Raw genomic sequence first — 20,197 nt, 5'->3', positions numbered from 1 at the left:
AAGTACTCCCTGACCCCAAGTGAGGTACCCTAGTCCCATATAAGTACTCCCTGACCCGAAATGAGTTACCCTAGTCCCATAAAAGTACTCCCTGACCCCTTGTGAGTTACTTTAGCTCCTATATAAGTACTCCCTGACCACAAATGATGTACCCTAGTCCCATATAAGTACTCCCTGATCCCAAGTGAGTTACCCTAGTCCCATATAAGTACTCCCTGACCCCAAGTGTGTTACACTAGTCCCATATAAGTACTCCGTGACCCAAAGTTTGTGACCCTAGCCCCTTTATAAGTACTACCTGACCCCAAGTGAGTTACCCTAGCCCCTTTATAAGTACTCCATCTCCCCAAGTGAGTTACCCTAGTCCCATATAAGTACTCCCTGTCCCCAAGTGAGTTACCCTAGTCCCATATAAGTACTCCCTGACCCCAAGTGAGTTACCCTAGTCCCATATAAGTACTCCCTGACACTAAGTAAGTTAGTTTAGCCCCTATATAAGTACTCCCTGACCCCAAGTGAGTTACCCTAGCCCCTCTATAAGTACTCCCTCACCCCAAGTGAGCTACCCTATTCCCATATAAGTAATCCCTGACCCCAAGTGAGTTATCCTCGCACCTTTATAAGTACTCCCTGACCCCAAGTGTGTTACCCTAGTACCTTATAAGTACTCCCAGACTCCAAGCGAGTTACCCTAGCCCCTTTATATGTACTCCCTGACCCCAAGTGTGTTACCCTAGTCCCATATAAGTAATCCCTGACCCCAAGTGAGTTACCCTAGCACAATTATAAGTACTCCCTGACCCCAAGTGTGTTACCCTAGTACCTTATAAGTACTCACTGACTCCAAGCGAGTTACCCTAGCCCCTTTATATGTACTCCCTGACCCCAAGTGAGTTACCCTAGCCATTTTATAAGTACTCCATGTCCCCAAGTGAATTACCCTAGTCCCATATAAGTACTCCCTGTCCCCAAGTGAGTTACCCTAGTCCCATATAAGTACTCCCTGACACTAAGTAAGTTAGTTTAGCCCCTATATAAGTACTCCCTGACGCCAAGTGTGTTACCCTAGTCCCATATAAGTACTCCCTGACCCCTTGTGAGTTACTTTAGCTCCTATATAAGTACTCCCTGACCACAAGTGATGTACCCTAGTCCCATATAAGTACTCCCTGACCCCAAATGAGTTACCATAGCCCCTTTATAAGTACTCCCTGACCCCAAGTGAGTTACTTTAGCTCCTATATAAGTACTCCCTGACCACAAGTGATGTACCCTAGTCCCATATAAGTACTACCTGACCCCAAATGAGTTACCCTAGTCCCATATAAGTACTCCCTGACCCCTTGTGAGTTACTTTAGCTCCTATATAAGTACTCCTTGACCACAAGATGTACCCTAGTCCCATATAAGTACTCCCTGATCCCAAGTGAGTTACCCTAGTCCCATATAAGTACTCCCTGACCCCAAGTGTGTTGCACTAGTCCCAAATAAGTACTCCGTGACCCAAAGTGTGTTACCCTTGTCCCATATAAGTACACCCTGACACCAAGTGATTTACCCTAGTCCCATATAAGTACTCCGTGACCCAAAGTTTGTGACCCTAGCCCCTTTATAAGTACTCTCTGACCCCAAGTGAGTTACCCTAGCCCCTTTATAAGTACTCCATGTCCCCAAGTGAGTTACCCTAGTCCCATATAAGTACTCCCTGACCCCTTGTGAGTTACTTTAGCTCCTATATAAGTACTCCTTGACCACAAGATGTACCCTAGTCCCATATAAGTACTCCCTGATCCCAAGTGAGTTACCCTAGTCCCATATAAGTACTCCCTGACCCCAAGTGTGTTGCACTAGTCCCAAATAAGTACTCCGTGACCCAAAGTGTGTTACCCTTGTCCCATATAAGTACACCCTGACACCAAGTGATTTACCCTAGTCCCATATAAGTACTCCGTGACCCAAAGTTTGTGACCCTAGCCCCTTTATAAGTACTCTCTGACCCCAAGTGAGTTACCCTAGTCCCATATAAGTACTCCCTGACCCCAAGTGAGTTACTTTAGCTCCTATATAAGTACTCCCTGACCACAAGTGATGTACCCTAGTCCCATATAAGTACTACCTGACCCCAAATGAGTTACCCTAGTCCCATATAAGTACTCCCTGACCCCTTGTGAGTTACTTTAGCTCCTATATAAGTACTCCTTGACCACAAGTGATGTACCCTAGTCCCAAATAAGTACTCCGTGACCCAAAGTGTGTTACCCTTGTCCCATATAAGTACTCCCTGACACCAAGTGATTTACCCTAGTCCCATATAAGTACTCCGTGACCCAAAGTGAGTTACCCTAATCCCATATAAGTACTCCCTAATCCCAAGTGAGTTACCCTAGCCCCTTTATAAGTAAACCCTGACGCCAAGTGTGTTACCCTAGTCCCATATAAGTACTCCGTGACCCAAAGTGTGTGACCCTAGTCCCATATAAGTACTCCCTGACCCCAAGTGAGTTACCCTAGTCCCATATAAGTACTCCCTGTCCCCAAGTGAGCTACCCTAGTCCCATATAAGTACTACCTGACCCCAAATGAGTTACCCTAGCTCCTTTATAAAAACTCCCTGACCCCAAGTGAGTTACCCTAGCCCCTTTATAAGTATTCCCTGACCCCAAGTGAGTTACCCTAGCACTTTTATAACTACTCCATGTCCCAAAGTGAGTTACCCTAGTCCCATAAAAGTACTCCATGACCCAAAGTGTGTTACCGTAGCCCCTTTATAAGTACTCCCTGTCCCCAAGTGAGTTACCATAGTCCCATATAAGTACTCCCTGATTCCAAATGAGTTACCCTAGCCCGTTTATAAGTACACCCTGATCCCAAGTGTGTTACCCTAGTCCCATTTAAGTTCTCCCTGTCCCCAAATGAGTTACCCTAGTCCCATATAAGTACTCCCTGACCCCAAGTGAGGTACCCTAGTCCCATATAAGTACTCCCTGACCCCAAGTGTGTTACCGTAGCCCCTTTATAAGTACTCCCTGTCCCCAGGTGAGTTACCCTAGTCCCATATAAGTACTCCCTGACCCCTTGTGAGTTACTTTAGTTCCTATATAAGTACTCCCTGACCACAAGTGAGTTACCCTAGTCCCATATAAGTACTCCCTGACACTAAGTAAGTTAGTTTAGCCCCTATATAAGTACTCCCTGACGCCAAGTGTGTTATCCTAGTCCCATATAAGTACTCCCTGACCCCTTGTGAGTTACTTTAGCTCCTATATAAGTACTCCCTGATCACAAGTGATGTACCCTAGTCCCATATAAGTACTCCCTGACCCCAAATGAGTTACCATAGCCCCTTTATAAGTACTCCCTGACCCCAAGTGAGGTACTTTAGCTCCTATATAAGTACTCCCTGACCACAAGTGATGTACCCTAGTCCCATATAAGTACTACCTGACCCCAAATGAGTTACCCTAGTCCCATATAAGTACTCCCTGACCCCTTGTGAGTTACTTTAGCTCCTATATAAGTACTCCTTGACCACAAGTGATGTACCCTAGTCCCATATAAGTACTCCCTGATCCCAAATGAGTTACCCTAGTCCCATATAAGTACTCCCTGACCCCAAGTGTGTTACACTAGTCCCAAATAAGTACTCCGTGACCCAAAGTGTGTTACCCTTGTCCCATATAAGTACTCCCTGACACCAAGTGATTTACCCTAGTCCCATATAAGTACTCCGTGACCCAAAGTTTGTGACCCTAGCCCCTTTATAGGTACTCTCTGACCCCAAGTGAGTTACCCTAGCCCCTTTATAAGTACTCCATGTCCCCAAGTGATTTACCCTAGTCCCATATAAGTACTCCCTGACCACTTGTGAGTTACTTTAGCTCCTATATAAGTACTCCCTGACCACAAGTGATGTACCCTAGTCCCATATAAGTACTCCCTGACCCCAAATGAGTTACCATAGCCCCTTTATAAGTACTCCCTGACCCCAAGTGAGTTACGCTAGTCCCATATAAGTACTCCCTGACCCCAAGTGAGCCACCCTAGTCCCATATAAGTACTCCCTGCCCCAAATGAGTTACCCTAGTCCCATATAAGTACTCCCTGACCACAAGTGAGTTACTTTAGCTCCAATATAAGTAATCCCTGACCCCAAGTGAGTTACCCTAATCCCATATAAGTACTCCCTAATCCCAAGTGAGTTACCCTAGCCCCTTTATAAGTAAACCCTGACGCCAAGTGTGTTACCCTAGTCCCATATAAGTACTCCGTGACCCAAAGTGTGTGACCCTAGTCCCATATAAGTACTCCCTGACCCCAAGTGAGTTACCGTAGTCGCATATAAGTACTCCCTGTCCCCAAGTGAGTTACCCTAGTCCCATATAAGTACTCCCTGTCCCCAAGTGAGCTACCCTAGTCCCATATAAGTACTACCTGACCCCAAATGAGTTACCCTAGCTCCTTTATAAAAACTCCCTGACCCCAAGTGAGTTACCCTAGCACCTTTATAAGTACTCCCTGACCCCAAGTGTGTTACCCTAGTACCTTATAAGTACTCCCTGACTCCAAGCGAGTTACCCTAGCCCCTTTATATGTACTCCCTGACCCCAAGTGAGTTACCCTAGCCATTTTATAAGTACTCCATGTCCCCAAGTGAATTACCCTAGTCCCATATAAGTACTCCCTGTCCCCAAGTGAGTTACCCTAGTCCCATATAAGTACTCCCTGACACTAAGTAAGTTAGTTTAGCCCCTATATAAGTACTCCCTGACGCCAAGTGTGTTACCCTAGTCCCATATAAGTACTCCCTGACCCCTTGTGAGTTACTTTAGCTTCTATATAAGTACTCCCTGACCACAAGTGATGTACCCTAGTCCCACATAAGTACTCCCTGACCCCTTGTGAGTTACTTTAGCTTCTATATAAGTACTCCCTGACCACAAGTGATGTACCCTAGCCCCTCTATAAGTACTCCCTGACCCCAAGTGAGGTACCCTAGTCCCATATAAGTACTCCCTGACCCGAAATGAGTTACCCTAGTCCCATAAAAGTACTCCCTGACCCCTTGTGAGTTACTTTAGCTCCTATATAAGTACTCCCTGACCACAAATGATGTACCCTAGTCCCATATAAGTACTCCCTGATCCCAAGTGAGTTACCCTAGTCCCATATAAGTACTCCCTGACCCCAAGTGTGTTACACTAGTCCCATATAAGTACTCCGTGACCCAAAGTTTGTGACCCTAGCCCCTTTATAAGTACTACCTGACCCCAAGTGAGTTACCCTAGCCCCTTTATAAGTACTCCATCTCCCCAAGTGAGTTACCCTAGTCCCATATAAGTACTCCCTGTCCCCAAGTGAGTTACCCTAGTCCCATATAAGTACTCCCTGACCCCAAGTGAGTTACCCTAGTCCCATATAAGTACTCCCTGACACTAAGTAAGTTAGTTTAGCCCCTATATAAGTACTCCCTGACCCCAAGTGAGTTACCCTAGCCCCTCTATAAGTACTCCCTCACCCCAAGTGAGCTACCCTATTCCCATATAAGTAATCCCTGACCCCAAGTGAGTTATCCTCGCACCTTTATAAGTACTCCCTGACCCCAAGTGTGTTACCCTAGTACCTTATAAGTACTCCCAGACTCCAAGCGAGTTACCCTAGCCCCTTTATATGTACTCCCTGACCCCAAGTGTGTTACCCTAGTCCCATATAAGTAATCCCTGACCCCAAGTGAGTTACCCTAGCACAATTATAAGTACTCCCTGACCCCAAGTGTGTTACCCTAGTACCTTATAAGTACTCACTGACTCCAAGCGAGTTACCCTAGCCCCTTTATATGTACTCCCTGACCCCAAGTGAGTTACCCTAGCCATTTTATAAGTACTCCATGTCCCCAAGTGAATTACCCTAGTCCCATATAAGTACTCCCTGTCCCCAAGTGAGTTACCCTAGTCCCATATAAGTACTCCCTGACACTAAGTAAGTTAGTTTAGCCCCTATATAAGTACTCCCTGACGCCAAGTGTGTTACCCTAGTCCCATATAAGTACTCCCTGACCCCTTGTGAGTTACTTTAGCTCCTATATAAGTACTCCCTGACCACAAGTGATGTACCCTAGTCCCATATAAGTACTCCCTGACCCCAAATGAGTTACCATAGCCCCTTTATAAGTACTCCCTGACCCCAAGTGAGTTACTTTAGCTCCTATATAAGTACTCCCTGACCACAAGTGATGTACCCTAGTCCCATATAAGTACTACCTGACCCCAAATGAGTTACCCTAGTCCCATATAAGTACTCCCTGACCCCTTGTGAGTTACTTTAGCTCCTATATAAGTACTCCTTGACCACAAGATGTACCCTAGTCCCATATAAGTACTCCCTGATCCCAAGTGAGTTACCCTAGTCCCATATAAGTACTCCCTGACCCCAAGTGTGTTGCACTAGTCCCAAATAAGTACTCCGTGACCCAAAGTGTGTTACCCTTGTCCCATATAAGTACACCCTGACACCAAGTGATTTACCCTAGTCCCATATAAGTACTCCGTGACCCAAAGTTTGTGACCCTAGCCCCTTTATAAGTACTCTCTGACCCCAAGTGAGTTACCCTAGCCCCTTTATAAGTACTCCATGTCCCCAAGTGAGTTACCCTAGTCCCATATAAGTACTCCCTGACCCCTTGTGAGTTACTTTAGCTCCTATATAAGTACTCCTTGACCACAAGATGTACCCTAGTCCCATATAAGTACTCCCTGATCCCAAGTGAGTTACCCTAGTCCCATATAAGTACTCCCTGACCCCAAGTGTGTTGCACTAGTCCCAAATAAGTACTCCGTGACCCAAAGTGTGTTACCCTTGTCCCATATAAGTACACCCTGACACCAAGTGATTTACCCTAGTCCCATATAAGTACTCCGTGACCCAAAGTTTGTGACCCTAGCCCCTTTATAAGTACTCTCTGACCCCAAGTGAGTTACCCTAGTCCCATATAAGTACTCCCTGACCCCAAGTGAGTTACTTTAGCTCCTATATAAGTACTCCCTGACCACAAGTGATGTACCCTAGTCCCATATAAGTACTACCTGACCCCAAATGAGTTACCCTAGTCCCATATAAGTACTCCCTGACCCCTTGTGAGTTACTTTAGCTCCTATATAAGTACTCCTTGACCACAAGTGATGTACCCTAGTCCCAAATAAGTACTCCGTGACCCAAAGTGTGTTACCCTTGTCCCATATAAGTACTCCCTGACACCAAGTGATTTACCCTAGTCCCATATAAGTACTCCGTGACCCAAAGTGAGTTACCCTAATCCCATATAAGTACTCCCTAATCCCAAGTGAGTTACCCTAGCCCCTTTATAAGTAAACCCTGACGCCAAGTGTGTTACCCTAGTCCCATATAAGTACTCCGTGACCCAAAGTGTGTGACCCTAGTCCCATATAAGTACTCCCTGACCCCAAGTGAGTTACCCTAGTCCCATATAAGTACTCCCTGTCCCCAAGTGAGCTACCCTAGTCCCATATAAGTACTACCTGACCCCAAATGAGTTACCCTAGCTCCTTTATAAAAACTCCCTGACCCCAAGTGAGTTACCCTAGCCCCTTTATAAGTATTCCCTGACCCCAAGTGAGTTACCCTAGCACTTTTATAACTACTCCATGTCCCAAAGTGAGTTACCCTAGTCCCATAAAAGTACTCCATGACCCAAAGTGTGTTACCGTAGCCCCTTTATAAGTACTCCCTGTCCCCAAGTGAGTTACCATAGTCCCATATAAGTACTCCCTGATTCCAAATGAGTTACCCTAGCCCGTTTATAAGTACACCCTGATCCCAAGTGTGTTACCCTAGTCCCATTTAAGTTCTCCCTGTCCCCAAATGAGTTACCCTAGTCCCATATAAGTACTCCCTGACCCCAAGTGAGGTACCCTAGTCCCATATAAGTACTCCCTGACCCCAAGTGTGTTACCGTAGCCCCTTTATAAGTACTCCCTGTCCCCAGGTGAGTTACCCTAGTCCCATATAAGTACTCCCTGACCCCTTGTGAGTTACTTTAGTTCCTATATAAGTACTCCCTGACCACAAGTGAGTTACCCTAGTCCCATATAAGTACTCCCTGACACTAAGTAAGTTAGTTTAGCCCCTATATAAGTACTCCCTGACGCCAAGTGTGTTATCCTAGTCCCATATAAGTACTCCCTGACCCCTTGTGAGTTACTTTAGCTCCTATATAAGTACTCCCTGATCACAAGTGATGTACCCTAGTCCCATATAAGTACTCCCTGACCCCAAATGAGTTACCATAGCCCCTTTATAAGTACTCCCTGACCCCAAGTGAGGTACTTTAGCTCCTATATAAGTACTCCCTGACCACAAGTGATGTACCCTAGTCCCATATAAGTACTACCTGACCCCAAATGAGTTACCCTAGTCCCATATAAGTACTCCCTGACCCCTTGTGAGTTACTTTAGCTCCTATATAAGTACTCCTTGACCACAAGTGATGTACCCTAGTCCCATATAAGTACTCCCTGATCCCAAATGAGTTACCCTAGTCCCATATAAGTACTCCCTGACCCCAAGTGTGTTACACTAGTCCCAAATAAGTACTCCGTGACCCAAAGTGTGTTACCCTTGTCCCATATAAGTACTCCCTGACACCAAGTGATTTACCCTAGTCCCATATAAGTACTCCGTGACCCAAAGTTTGTGACCCTAGCCCCTTTATAGGTACTCTCTGACCCCAAGTGAGTTACCCTAGCCCCTTTATAAGTACTCCATGTCCCCAAGTGATTTACCCTAGTCCCATATAAGTACTCCCTGACCACTTGTGAGTTACTTTAGCTCCTATATAAGTACTCCCTGACCACAAGTGATGTACCCTAGTCCCATATAAGTACTCCCTGACCCCAAATGAGTTACCATAGCCCCTTTATAAGTACTCCCTGACCCCAAGTGAGTTACGCTAGTCCCATATAAGTACTCCCTGACCCCAAGTGAGCCACCCTAGTCCCATATAAGTACTCCCTGCCCCAAATGAGTTACCCTAGTCCCATATAAGTACTCCCTGACCACAAGTGAGTTACTTTAGCTCCAATATAAGTAATCCCTGACCCCAAGTGAGTTACCCTAATCCCATATAAGTACTCCCTAATCCCAAGTGAGTTACCCTAGCCCCTTTATAAGTAAACCCTGACGCCAAGTGTGTTACCCTAGTCCCATATAAGTACTCCGTGACCCAAAGTGTGTGACCCTAGTCCCATATAAGTACTCCCTGACCCCAAGTGAGTTACCGTAGTCGCATATAAGTACTCCCTGTCCCCAAGTGAGTTACCCTAGTCCCATATAAGTACTCCCTGTCCCCAAGTGAGCTACCCTAGTCCCATATAAGTACTACCTGACCCCAAATGAGTTACCCTAGCTCCTTTATAAAAACTCCCTGACCCCAAGTGAGTTACCCTAGCACCTTTATAAGTACTCCCTGACCCCAAGTGTGTTACCCTAGTACCTTATAAGTACTCCCTGACTCCAAGCGAGTTACCCTAGCCCCTTTATATGTACTCCCTGACCCCAAGTGAGTTACCCTAGCCATTTTATAAGTACTCCATGTCCCCAAGTGAATTACCCTAGTCCCATATAAGTACTCCCTGTCCCCAAGTGAGTTACCCTAGTCCCATATAAGTACTCCCTGACACTAAGTAAGTTAGTTTAGCCCCTATATAAGTACTCCCTGACGCCAAGTGTGTTACCCTAGTCCCATATAAGTACTCCCTGACCCCTTGTGAGTTACTTTAGCTTCTATATAAGTACTCCCTGACCACAAGTGATGTACCCTAGTCCCACATAAGTACTCCCTGACCCCTTGTGAGTTACTTTAGCTTCTATATAAGTACTCCCTGACCACAAGTGATGTACCCTAGCCCCTCTATAAGTACTCCCTGACCCCAAGTGAGGTACCCTAGTCCCATATAAGTACTCCCTGACCCGAAATGAGTTACCCTAGTCCCATAAAAGTACTCCCTGACCCCTTGTGAGTTACTTTAGCTCCTATATAAGTACTCCCTGACCACAAATGATGTACCCTAGTCCCATATAAGTACTCCCTGATCCCAAGTGAGTTACCCTAGTCCCATATAAGTACTCCCTGACCCCAAGTGTGTTACACTAGTCCCATATAAGTACTCCGTGACCCAAAGTTTGTGACCCTAGCCCCTTTATAAGTACTACCTGACCCCAAGTGAGTTACCCTAGCCCCTTTATAAGTACTCCATCTCCCCAAGTGAGTTACCCTAGTCCCATATAAGTACTCCCTGTCCCCAAGTGAGTTACCCTAGTCCCATATAAGTACTCCCTGACCCCAAGTGAGTTACCCTAGTCCCATATAAGTACTCCCTGACACTAAGTAAGTTAGTTTAGCCCCTATATAAGTACTCCCTGACCCCAAGTGAGTTACCCTAGCCCCTCTATAAGTACTCCCTCACCCCAAGTGAGCTACCCTATTCCCATATAAGTAATCCCTGACCCCAAGTGAGTTATCCTCGCACCTTTATAAGTACTCCCTGACCCCAAGTGTGTTACCCTAGTACCTTATAAGTACTCCCAGACTCCAAGCGAGTTACCCTAGCCCCTTTATATGTACTCCCTGACCCCAAGTGTGTTACCCTAGTCCCATATAAGTAATCCCTGACCCCAAGTGAGTTACCCTAGCACAATTATAAGTACTCCCTGACCCCAAGTGTGTTACCCTAGTACCTTATAAGTACTCACTGACTCCAAGCGAGTTACCCTAGCCCCTTTATATGTACTCCCTGACCCCAAGTGAGTTACCCTAGCCATTTTATAAGTACTCCATGTCCCCAAGTGAATTACCCTAGTCCCATATAAGTACTCCCTGTCCCCAAGTGAGTTACCCTAGTCCCATATAAGTACTCCCTGACACTAAGTAAGTTAGTTTAGCCCCTATATAAGTACTCCCTGACGCCAAGTGTGTTACCCTAGTCCCATATAAGTACTCCCTGACCCCTTGTGAGTTACTTTAGCTCCTATATAAGTACTCCCTGACCACAAGTGATGTACCCTAGTCCCATATAAGTACTCCCTGACCCCAAATGAGTTACCATAGCCCCTTTATAAGTACTCCCTGACCCCAAGTGAGTTACTTTAGCTCCTATATAAGTACTCCCTGACCACAAGTGATGTACCCTAGTCCCATATAAGTACTACCTGACCCCAAATGAGTTACCCTAGTCCCATATAAGTACTCCCTGACCCCTTGTGAGTTACTTTAGCTCCTATATAAGTACTCCTTGACCACAAGATGTACCCTAGTCCCATATAAGTACTCCCTGATCCCAAGTGAGTTACCCTAGTCCCATATAAGTACTCCCTGACCCCAAGTGTGTTGCACTAGTCCCAAATAAGTACTCCGTGACCCAAAGTGTGTTACCCTTGTCCCATATAAGTACACCCTGACACCAAGTGATTTACCCTAGTCCCATATAAGTACTCCGTGACCCAAAGTTTGTGACCCTAGCCCCTTTATAAGTACTCTCTGACCCCAAGTGAGTTACCCTAGCCCCTTTATAAGTACTCCATGTCCCCAAGTGAGTTACCCTAGTCCCATATAAGTACTCCCTGACCCCTTGTGAGTTACTTTAGCTCCTATATAAGTACTCCTTGACCACAAGATGTACCCTAGTCCCATATAAGTACTCCCTGATCCCAAGTGAGTTACCCTAGTCCCATATAAGTACTCCCTGACCCCAAGTGTGTTGCACTAGTCCCAAATAAGTACTCCGTGACCCAAAGTGTGTTACCCTTGTCCCATATAAGTACACCCTGACACCAAGTGATTTACCCTAGTCCCATATAAGTACTCCGTGACCCAAAGTTTGTGACCCTAGCCCCTTTATAAGTACTCTCTGACCCCAAGTGAGTTACCCTAGTCCCATATAAGTACTCCCTGACCCCAAGTGAGTTACTTTAGCTCCTATATAAGTACTCCCTGACCACAAGTGATGTACCCTAGTCCCATATAAGTACTACCTGACCCCAAATGAGTTACCCTAGTCCCATATAAGTACTCCCTGACCCCTTGTGAGTTACTTTAGCTCCTATATAAGTACTCCTTGACCACAAGTGATGTACCCTAGTCCCAAATAAGTACTCCGTGACCCAAAGTGTGTTACCCTTGTCCCATATAAGTACTCCCTGACACCAAGTGATTTACCCTAGTCCCATATAAGTACTCCGTGACCCAAAGTGAGTTACCCTAATCCCATATAAGTACTCCCTAATCCCAAGTGAGTTACCCTAGCCCCTTTATAAGTAAACCCTGACGCCAAGTGTGTTACCCTAGTCCCATATAAGTACTCCGTGACCCAAAGTGTGTGACCCTAGTCCCATATAAGTACTCCCTGACCCCAAGTGAGTTACCCTAGTCCCATATAAGTACTCCCTGTCCCCAAGTGAGCTACCCTAGTCCCATATAAGTACTACCTGACCCCAAATGAGTTACCCTAGCTCCTTTATAAAAACTCCCTGACCCCAAGTGAGTTACCCTAGCCCCTTTATAAGTATTCCCTGACCCCAAGTGAGTTACCCTAGCACTTTTATAACTACTCCATGTCCCAAAGTGAGTTACCCTAGTCCCATAAAAGTACTCCATGACCCAAAGTGTGTTACCGTAGCCCCTTTATAAGTACTCCCTGTCCCCAAGTGAGTTACCATAGTCCCATATAAGTACTCCCTGATTCCAAATGAGTTACCCTAGCCCGTTTATAAGTACACCCTGATCCCAAGTGTGTTACCCTAGTCCCATTTAAGTTCTCCCTGTCCCCAAATGAGTTACCCTAGTCCCATATAAGTACTCCCTGACCCCAAGTGAGGTACCCTAGTCCCATATAAGTACTCCCTGACCCCAAGTGTGTTACCGTAGCCCCTTTATAAGTACTCCCTGTCCCCAGGTGAGTTACCCTAGTCCCATATAAGTACTCCCTGACCCCTTGTGAGTTACTTTAGTTCCTATATAAGTACTCCCTGACCACAAGTGAGTTACCCTAGTCCCATATAAGTACTCCCTGACACTAAGTAAGTTAGTTTAGCCCCTATATAAGTACTGCCTGACGCCAAGTGTGTTATCCTAGTCCCATATAAGTACTCCCTGACCCCTTGTGAGTTACTTTAGCTCCTATATAAGTACTCCCTGATCACAAGTGATGTACCCTAGTCCCATATAAGTACTCCCTGACCCCAAATGAGTTACCATAGCCCCTTTATAAGTACTCCCTGACCCCAAGTGAGGTACTTTAGCTCCTATATAAGTACTCCCTGACCACAAGTGATGTACCCTAGTCCCATATAAGTACTACCTGACCCCAAATGAGTTACCCTAGTCCCATATAAGTACTCCCTGACCCCTTGTGAGTTACTTTAGCTCCTATATAAGTACTCCTTGACCACAAGTGATGTACCCTAGTCCCATATAAGTACTCCCTGATCCCAAATGAGTTACCCTAGTCCCATATAAGTACTCCCTGACCCCAAGTGTGTTACACTAGTCCCAAATAAGTACTCCGTGACCCAAAGTGTGTTACCCTTGTCCCATATAAGTACTCCCTGACACCAAGTGATTTACCCTAGTCCCATATAAGTACTCCGTGACCCAAAGTTTGTGACCCTAGCCCCTTTATAGGTACTCTCTGACCCCAAGTGAGTTACCCTAGCCCCTTTATAAGTACTCCATGTCCCCAAGTGATTTACCCTAGTCCCATATAAGTACTCCCTGACCACTTGTGAGTTACTTTAGCTCCTATATAAGTACTCCCTGACCACAAGTGATGTACCCTAGTCCCATATAAGTACTCCCTGACCCCAAATGAGTTACCATAGCCCCTTTATAAGTACTCCCTGACCCCAAGTGAGTTACGCTAGTCCCATATAAGTACTCCCTGACCCCAAGTGAGCCACCCTAGTCCCATATAAGTACTCCCTGCCCCAAATGAGTTACCCTAGTCCCATATAAGTACTCCCTGACCACAAGTGAGTTACTTTAGCTCCAATATAAGTAATCCCTGACCCCAAGTGAGTTACCCTAATCCCATATAAGTACTCCCTAATCCCAAGTGAGTTACCCTAGCCCCTTTATAAGTAAACCCTGACGCCAAGTGTGTTACCCTAGTCCCATATAAGTACTCCGTGACCCAAAGTGTGTGACCCTAGTCCCATATAAGTACTCCCTGACCCCAAGTGAGTTACCGTAGTCGCATATAAGTACTCCCTGTCCCCAAGTGAGTTACCCTAGTCCCATATAAGTACTCCCTGTCCCCAAGTGAGCTACCCTAGTCCCATATAAGTACTACCTGACCCCAAATGAGTTACCCTAGCTCCTTTATAAAAACTCCCTGACCCCAAGTGAGTTACCCTAGCCCCTTGATAACTACTCCATGTCCCCAAGTGAGTTACCCTAGTCCCATAAAAGTACTCCATGACCCAAAGTGTGTTACCGTAGCCCCTTTATAAGTACTCCCTGTCCCCAAGTGAGTTACCCTAGTCCCATATAAGTACTCCCTGATTCCAAATGAGTTACCCTAGCCCGTTTATAAGTATACCCTGATCCCAAGTGTGTTACCCTAGTCCCATTTAAGTTCTCCCTGTCCCCAAATGAGTTACCCTAGTCCCATATAAGTACTCCCTGACCCCTTGTGAGTTACTTTAGTTCCTATATAAGTACTCCCTGACCACAAGTGAGTTACCCTAGTCTAGTGATGTCGATACTGTATCGATATATTGAAATATCGATACTTTTATGTCAATATTTCGATATTTTGTACCGATACTTTGCTCCGCGATATATCGTAATATTAATACTTTTTCGTTTCAATACATGCGGCAAAGTAATTTTAAAAGCTATTTTACTGCATATTTTTTTGCGGGCAATAAAACTCCAAAAAGGTAAGCAATTATGCACAATATTTTAGCATAGTTTTAGCAATTTTGTGCAGAATGGATATTATAAATTTCTTCAGCTGTTGATATAAGCTTTTTTTTCTACAGACATTCCCTTCCCTATACCATCCTATTGGATATACCAGTACGCAATATTTTCCTTTTTACCTTATTTTTCTCATTCCTTGTCATGAAAACTTATTTTTGTTGATATCATTTATTATTTGATATTATTTTATTATAGTGCCAACAAAAAGTAACATTTGGAAATATTTTGTAAAATTAAACACTGGCGGTAAATGCAAAATATGCCAAAAAGAAGTAAAGGGAAGCAATAACACCACAAACATGAGATTCCACTTGGAACGAGCTCATCCCACTTTAAAAATGGGAGTAAATTGTACAAGTGCGAAAAGAAGTGCATTGGTAATATTAATTATGGGACTACACTTATAGTTTATATCATTATAGTCTATTTTTTACTAAAATAAAATAGGTACTCGAAGATGATGACCCATCAAGTAACCCGGATGATCCTGACAGTGCAAATAGTATTGGCACTGCTACTTCCATGTCAACATCTTCTACAACATTATTGTCAGCTTATTATGCATTGGAAGAAACAGAAGGCTCTACAAGTAAACAGCCAAGAATTGATTTAACATTGCGTAATCAAACTTCATTCCAAGGTTAAGTATTTGTTTATTCTGGCTGTATTTTTGGACTCTTATTGTATTGCTTTAGATGTTCATTTACCAGTTGACATTCTATATAATAAAATTAGTCCTTACGATATCAAAATAGCTCAATTTTTTGTCGTTTTGACTTCATTAGAATAAGTTTTATTAATTGGGGTCTTAAAATGTGAAAAATGTTAAATTACAATTTTAAATGGATATAAGTTACTATTTAATAATATCAGTTTAATCTTATTTTAGATGGAGGTAAAAAAGCATTGGAAATAACCAGTAATTTATTGTTCATGATTGCTAAAGATAATATGTCTTTCTCAACGGTGGAAAAGGAAGGTTTTACAACATTTGTAAAAACAATAGCACCTTTGTATAAAATTCCATGCAGAGCAACAATTACTAGATTAATGGAAGAAAAATATCAAGTTTTATCTAGTAATATAAAATCGCTTCTGTCTAATACAAAATATATGTCGTTAACTACTGATATTTGGACAGATCCCCTAAATGTTAAGAGTTTTTTGGGTTTGACAGCTCATTTTATCCATGAAGATAAGCACAAAACTGTGACCATAGGAGTAACAGAACTTTGTGATAGACATAGCTCCAATAATATTCAAATGTGGCTATTAGATGTCACTGAAAAGTGGAAAATTAAACAGGAAAGTGTTGTGACGGTCGTCTGCGATAACGGAGCTAACATAAAAAAGGCTGTCAAGGATGTGTTTGGTGTAAATAAACAGTTGTCTTGTTTTGCACATACTTTAAATTTAATTCCTGCAAAAATCATAGAAAGTGATGATGTGCATGTCATATTTAAGAAAATAAAAGCTATCGTTACATTCTTCAAAAAATCTGTAGCTGCTATGGATAGTTTGAGAGCTGTGTCAAGTTTGAAATTAATACAGTCGATTGATACTCGATGGAACTCTGCACATGACATGATAATTAGATTTATAGAGTTATCAGATAAGATTGCGTCAATTCTTCTAAATTTACCAACAGCTCCAATGATGATAACATCAACAGAATTGCAGACTGCAAAAGAGTTTGTAGACTTATTAAAACCTTTCAAGGATGCAACAAAAATCATTAGTGGAGAATTTTACATGACAGCAAGTAAGTCGTTACCAATAGTGAGTACTTTAAAAGAAACGTTAAGTCAATTAATACCTATTACTGAAGTTGGAAATAAAATGAAGCAATTGTTGTTAGAACAATTTGAATTGAGGTTTCAAAACATTGAAGAAGAAAAAATTTTGGCAATGGCTACAATTCTTGATCCACGGTTTAAATCAATTCATTTCAATAATGAGACAGCATGCTCTAACATTATAAGTGATATAAATATGATATTAAATATTGAAGTTGCAAAAGAAATTGAAAACGTCAATGTGCAAAGTATTAATTTAAATAATACCAGTTTTTGGTCGTATCACGAAGCTTTAATCCATGAAATAAAATCAAAAGAGCGAACTACCTTTAATTCAAGCCAAATGCCTGAAGATTTCAGATTTTACTTAAGCCAGCCTCCTATTGATATTAAGGAATGTCCAATACAATTTTGGAAATCTAATAATTCAAAATTAAGTGAATTAGGACGAAAATATTTGACAGTAGTTGCTTCGTCTGTACCATGTGAACGATTGTTTTCTAAGGCTGGTCGAATTATCACAGAAAGCAGGAATCGTTTAAGCGCAGAACATTTACAACAATTAATATTTTTAGGTTCACTATCTATCCAAGATTGGATGTTTTTGTTGTAATTAAAATATAATTGTCTAAATCACCACTTAATAATTCAGAATCTTTATTTATTGGGTATTTCTGTAGAATAAAAAGAAACAATAAAAGTATTTCTTAATTTTATACAAATTTTCCTTTATTAAATTGCTTGTCACTTATAAATTCATTATTTACAGTTTACTTACAATCAATTAAAATGTATAGACTTCATTACAATAAATATTGTACGTACATACTACATACATAATGGGCGATATTCAAACTATATATGTTACTGTATCGATATATAGAAGTATCGATACTTTTAGTTCGATATATTACCTGTATCAAAATTGTACCTAAAAATACATATCGATACAAAATATCGATACAATTGGATCATATCAGCATCACTACCCTAGTCCCATATAAGTACTCCCTGACACTAAGTAAGTTAGTTTAGCCCCTATATAAGTACTCCCTGACGCCAAGTGTGTTACCCTCCTGGGGCGGTTTACCACGCTACCAGGCGCGTCCCCGGGTGGTGGATAGGGGGACGGCCGGCAGATATGCCGGTTAGCTGCGAAATAAGCCGTTTCATACGGACGAATAAGCAGTCGCGAACCAAAATGGTATTCTCACCCTCGCCTCATTTCATTCTCATGTGTCATCTGCCGTCGTACGGATTCCGGACGAGGGCCCCATAACATCACTTTTCTCATTTCACCCATTTCAGGGGACACGGGTACGGCCTCTGTGTTGACACTGCCCGAAAGGGATGTGTGGATGATTCCAGTAAGGTCGTGCTCGTGTCGGATCCCGGTGTCTACGCACCGTCCTCCCACGGAGGTATGCGGAATGCCAGTGATGGAAGAAGGTGTAAGGCGGCCTGGATGTTTGTCCCCGGGCTTGAGCCCCAAGCCATGGTGTCTGATGGAGGTAGGCATCATGGTGATCACCCCTCCACTTCCTGAGGCGGCGCGTTCGGAGACGCTCCGCATGCTGGTGATTATTTATTAATTTATGGAAAACCAAACTTCTTCTTATTCTTCCCCTACAGGTAACGGCGTTAGCGCAGGATCGGGCTCCAGAGCCATGGACTTGGAGGAGGTGCGGCTGCGCCTGGAGGCCCGTGACAGAAGTGCGCAGGAACTGCATACGCTCATCCAGCGTATGTCAGTAGCAATGACGGAGCTTCTTGGACTCACGGACGGGAGAAAGGGCGTCAAGAGGAGCATCCAGGGAAAAGTAAGGGACCTGCGGGATCTCGTCGTCTCCGCTGTGCAGGAGGTGCAGGGAGCTGCGACCCAGGATTGTGGGTCACTTCTCCCTGTGCTTCTTGAGACGAGGGAGCGGGACGAAGCGCGAGAAGAGGTGCAACGGCCAGCGCTGAAGAATAAGGGTACGCAGACGTCGCTTCCGCTTCCACCGACTTCTAAAGGGGGGAGGGGGGTTTCGATTAAGTCGGGTGGAAGCGGCAATAGGGAAAGGGGCGCGAAAAGGGGAGCTGCCCTGGGGACGCCTTCTCCGCCGAAGGAGGGGGCCTCTGGGGCAGCTGGTCCGCTACCAGTGGCTACGGCATCTCCTCCGCGGGAGGAGGGGGTGCAATGGTCGGTCGTGGCTGGGCGGAAGGGAAGGGGGAGGAGGGATTTGGGGCCGGCCCCGATATCCCGTCCTCCTCATTCGGGTAGGGTTGGGGGACCTCCTCGTCGCCCCCGTGCCCAGGCCGTGCTCGTAGCGTGCGGGTCGGATGGGTATGGGGGGGCGATGAGGTTGCTGAAGGAAAGGGTGGACCCCGGTAAGGTCGGGGTTGAGGTCAGGTCGATCAGGAGGACTCGCAGGGGAGACCTCCTGATTGAGCTGAACAAAGGAGGGGGCTCCGCGTCCACGCTCGCGGGGGCGGTCGCGGAGGCGTTGGGTAACGGGATTCCGGTCTCTGCTCTCTCTCCGATGGAGAGGGTGGAGATCCGGGACCTCGATGGGGTTTCGTCCGGGGAGGATGTGCGTGCGGCCCTTCTGGCCGCACTGGGCGAGGAGGCAGCCGGGGTTAGAGTCTCCGCGCCGCGAAGAACTGGTGGGGGCTCCTGGGCCGTCGGCGCTTCCATGCCACCCGAGGTGGCTGGCAAGTTGTTGCGGCTTGGGCGCGTTCGCGTTGGGTGGGTGGTCTGCAGGGTTCGCCCTGCGACCAGTATCGTGCGGTGCAAGAGGTGTCACCACTTCGGTCACACCTCGGGTAGCTGCGAATTCAGCACAGACCGTTCGGGGCTGTGTTGGAGATGCGGGGAGGGGGGTCATGCCTCTGCCAGTTGTAGGGGTTCTCCTTGTTGTCTCGCCTGTAGGGACTCGGGGCTTGCGCATGATCACGCTGGGGGCTCTTCAGCGTGCGGATCGATCGGGGTGTGGAGAGGATCGAGACGTACATGAAGGGTCTCCAGATCAATGTCAATCGTTCGCGATCTGCTCAGGACTTGGCCGTCCATTGCACGTACTCTGGCGAGTACACGGTCTGCCTTGTCTCAGAGCAGCATAGGAATAGTAATTTCCCAAGCACCGGCTTGGAGGATGTCGGGGGGGATTCGGCTATGCTGCCCGGTGCTTCGTGCAAACTGGCATCCGTCTCGTCCGGTCGGGGGTTTTGTTCGTCTCTCGTTGGGGACATTAGGGTGTACAGTGTTTACTTTACCCCTAATGCCCCCATCGGGGAGTTCGAGGCTTTCCTGGAGGACTTGGCGGGGAGTGTCAGGGAGCATGGGGTGCCGGTCCTCATTGGTGGAGACTTCAACTCGTGGTCGACATCATGGGGATCCGGTTGCACTAACCGACGTGGAGAGCTTGTT

The 20,197-nt window shown here is 45.1% G+C and overlaps 1 protein-coding gene across 1 annotated transcript; it reads left to right on the top strand.

Moving 5' to 3' along the window:
• Positions 1–14,762: 14,762 nt before the first annotated feature.
• LOC136777813 (E3 SUMO-protein ligase ZBED1-like) lies at positions 14,763–17,482 on the top strand. The gene is made up of 4 exons (XM_066734403.1): positions 14,763–14,949; positions 15,188–15,369; positions 15,440–15,632; positions 15,882–17,482. The coding sequence occupies exons 1-4, from the start codon at positions 14,763–14,765 to the stop codon at positions 17,399–17,401; spliced, it is 2,082 nt and encodes a 693-aa protein (XP_066590500.1). The 3' UTR covers positions 17,402–17,482.
• The last annotated feature ends 2,715 nt before the right edge of the window (positions 17,483–20,197 follow it).

The sequence above is a fragment of the Prorops nasuta genome, unplaced genomic scaffold (genome assembly GCF_024137725.1).
Source record: "Prorops nasuta isolate Cenicafe-Biocafe unplaced genomic scaffold, Cenicafe_Pnas_1.2 PNAS00012, whole genome shotgun sequence".
Lineage (NCBI taxonomy): Eukaryota > Metazoa > Arthropoda > Insecta > Hymenoptera > Bethylidae > Prorops > Prorops nasuta.
This window is presented reverse-complemented; position numbering and strand designations above follow the sequence as displayed.

Excerpts from the sequence above, each read along its gene's own strand:
- LOC136777813 (XM_066734403.1), top strand. The coding sequence starts at position 14,763 with ATGTCGATACTGTATCGATATATTGAAATATCGATACTTTTATGTCAA. Across the intron at positions 14,950-15,187 it reads GGCAATAAAACTCCAAAAAG|TGCCAACAAAAAGTAACATT; the intron begins GTAAGCAATTAT and ends ATTTTATTATAG. Across the intron at positions 15,370-15,439 it reads GTGCGAAAAGAAGTGCATTG|GTACTCGAAGATGATGACCC; the intron begins GTAATATTAATT and ends AAAATAAAATAG.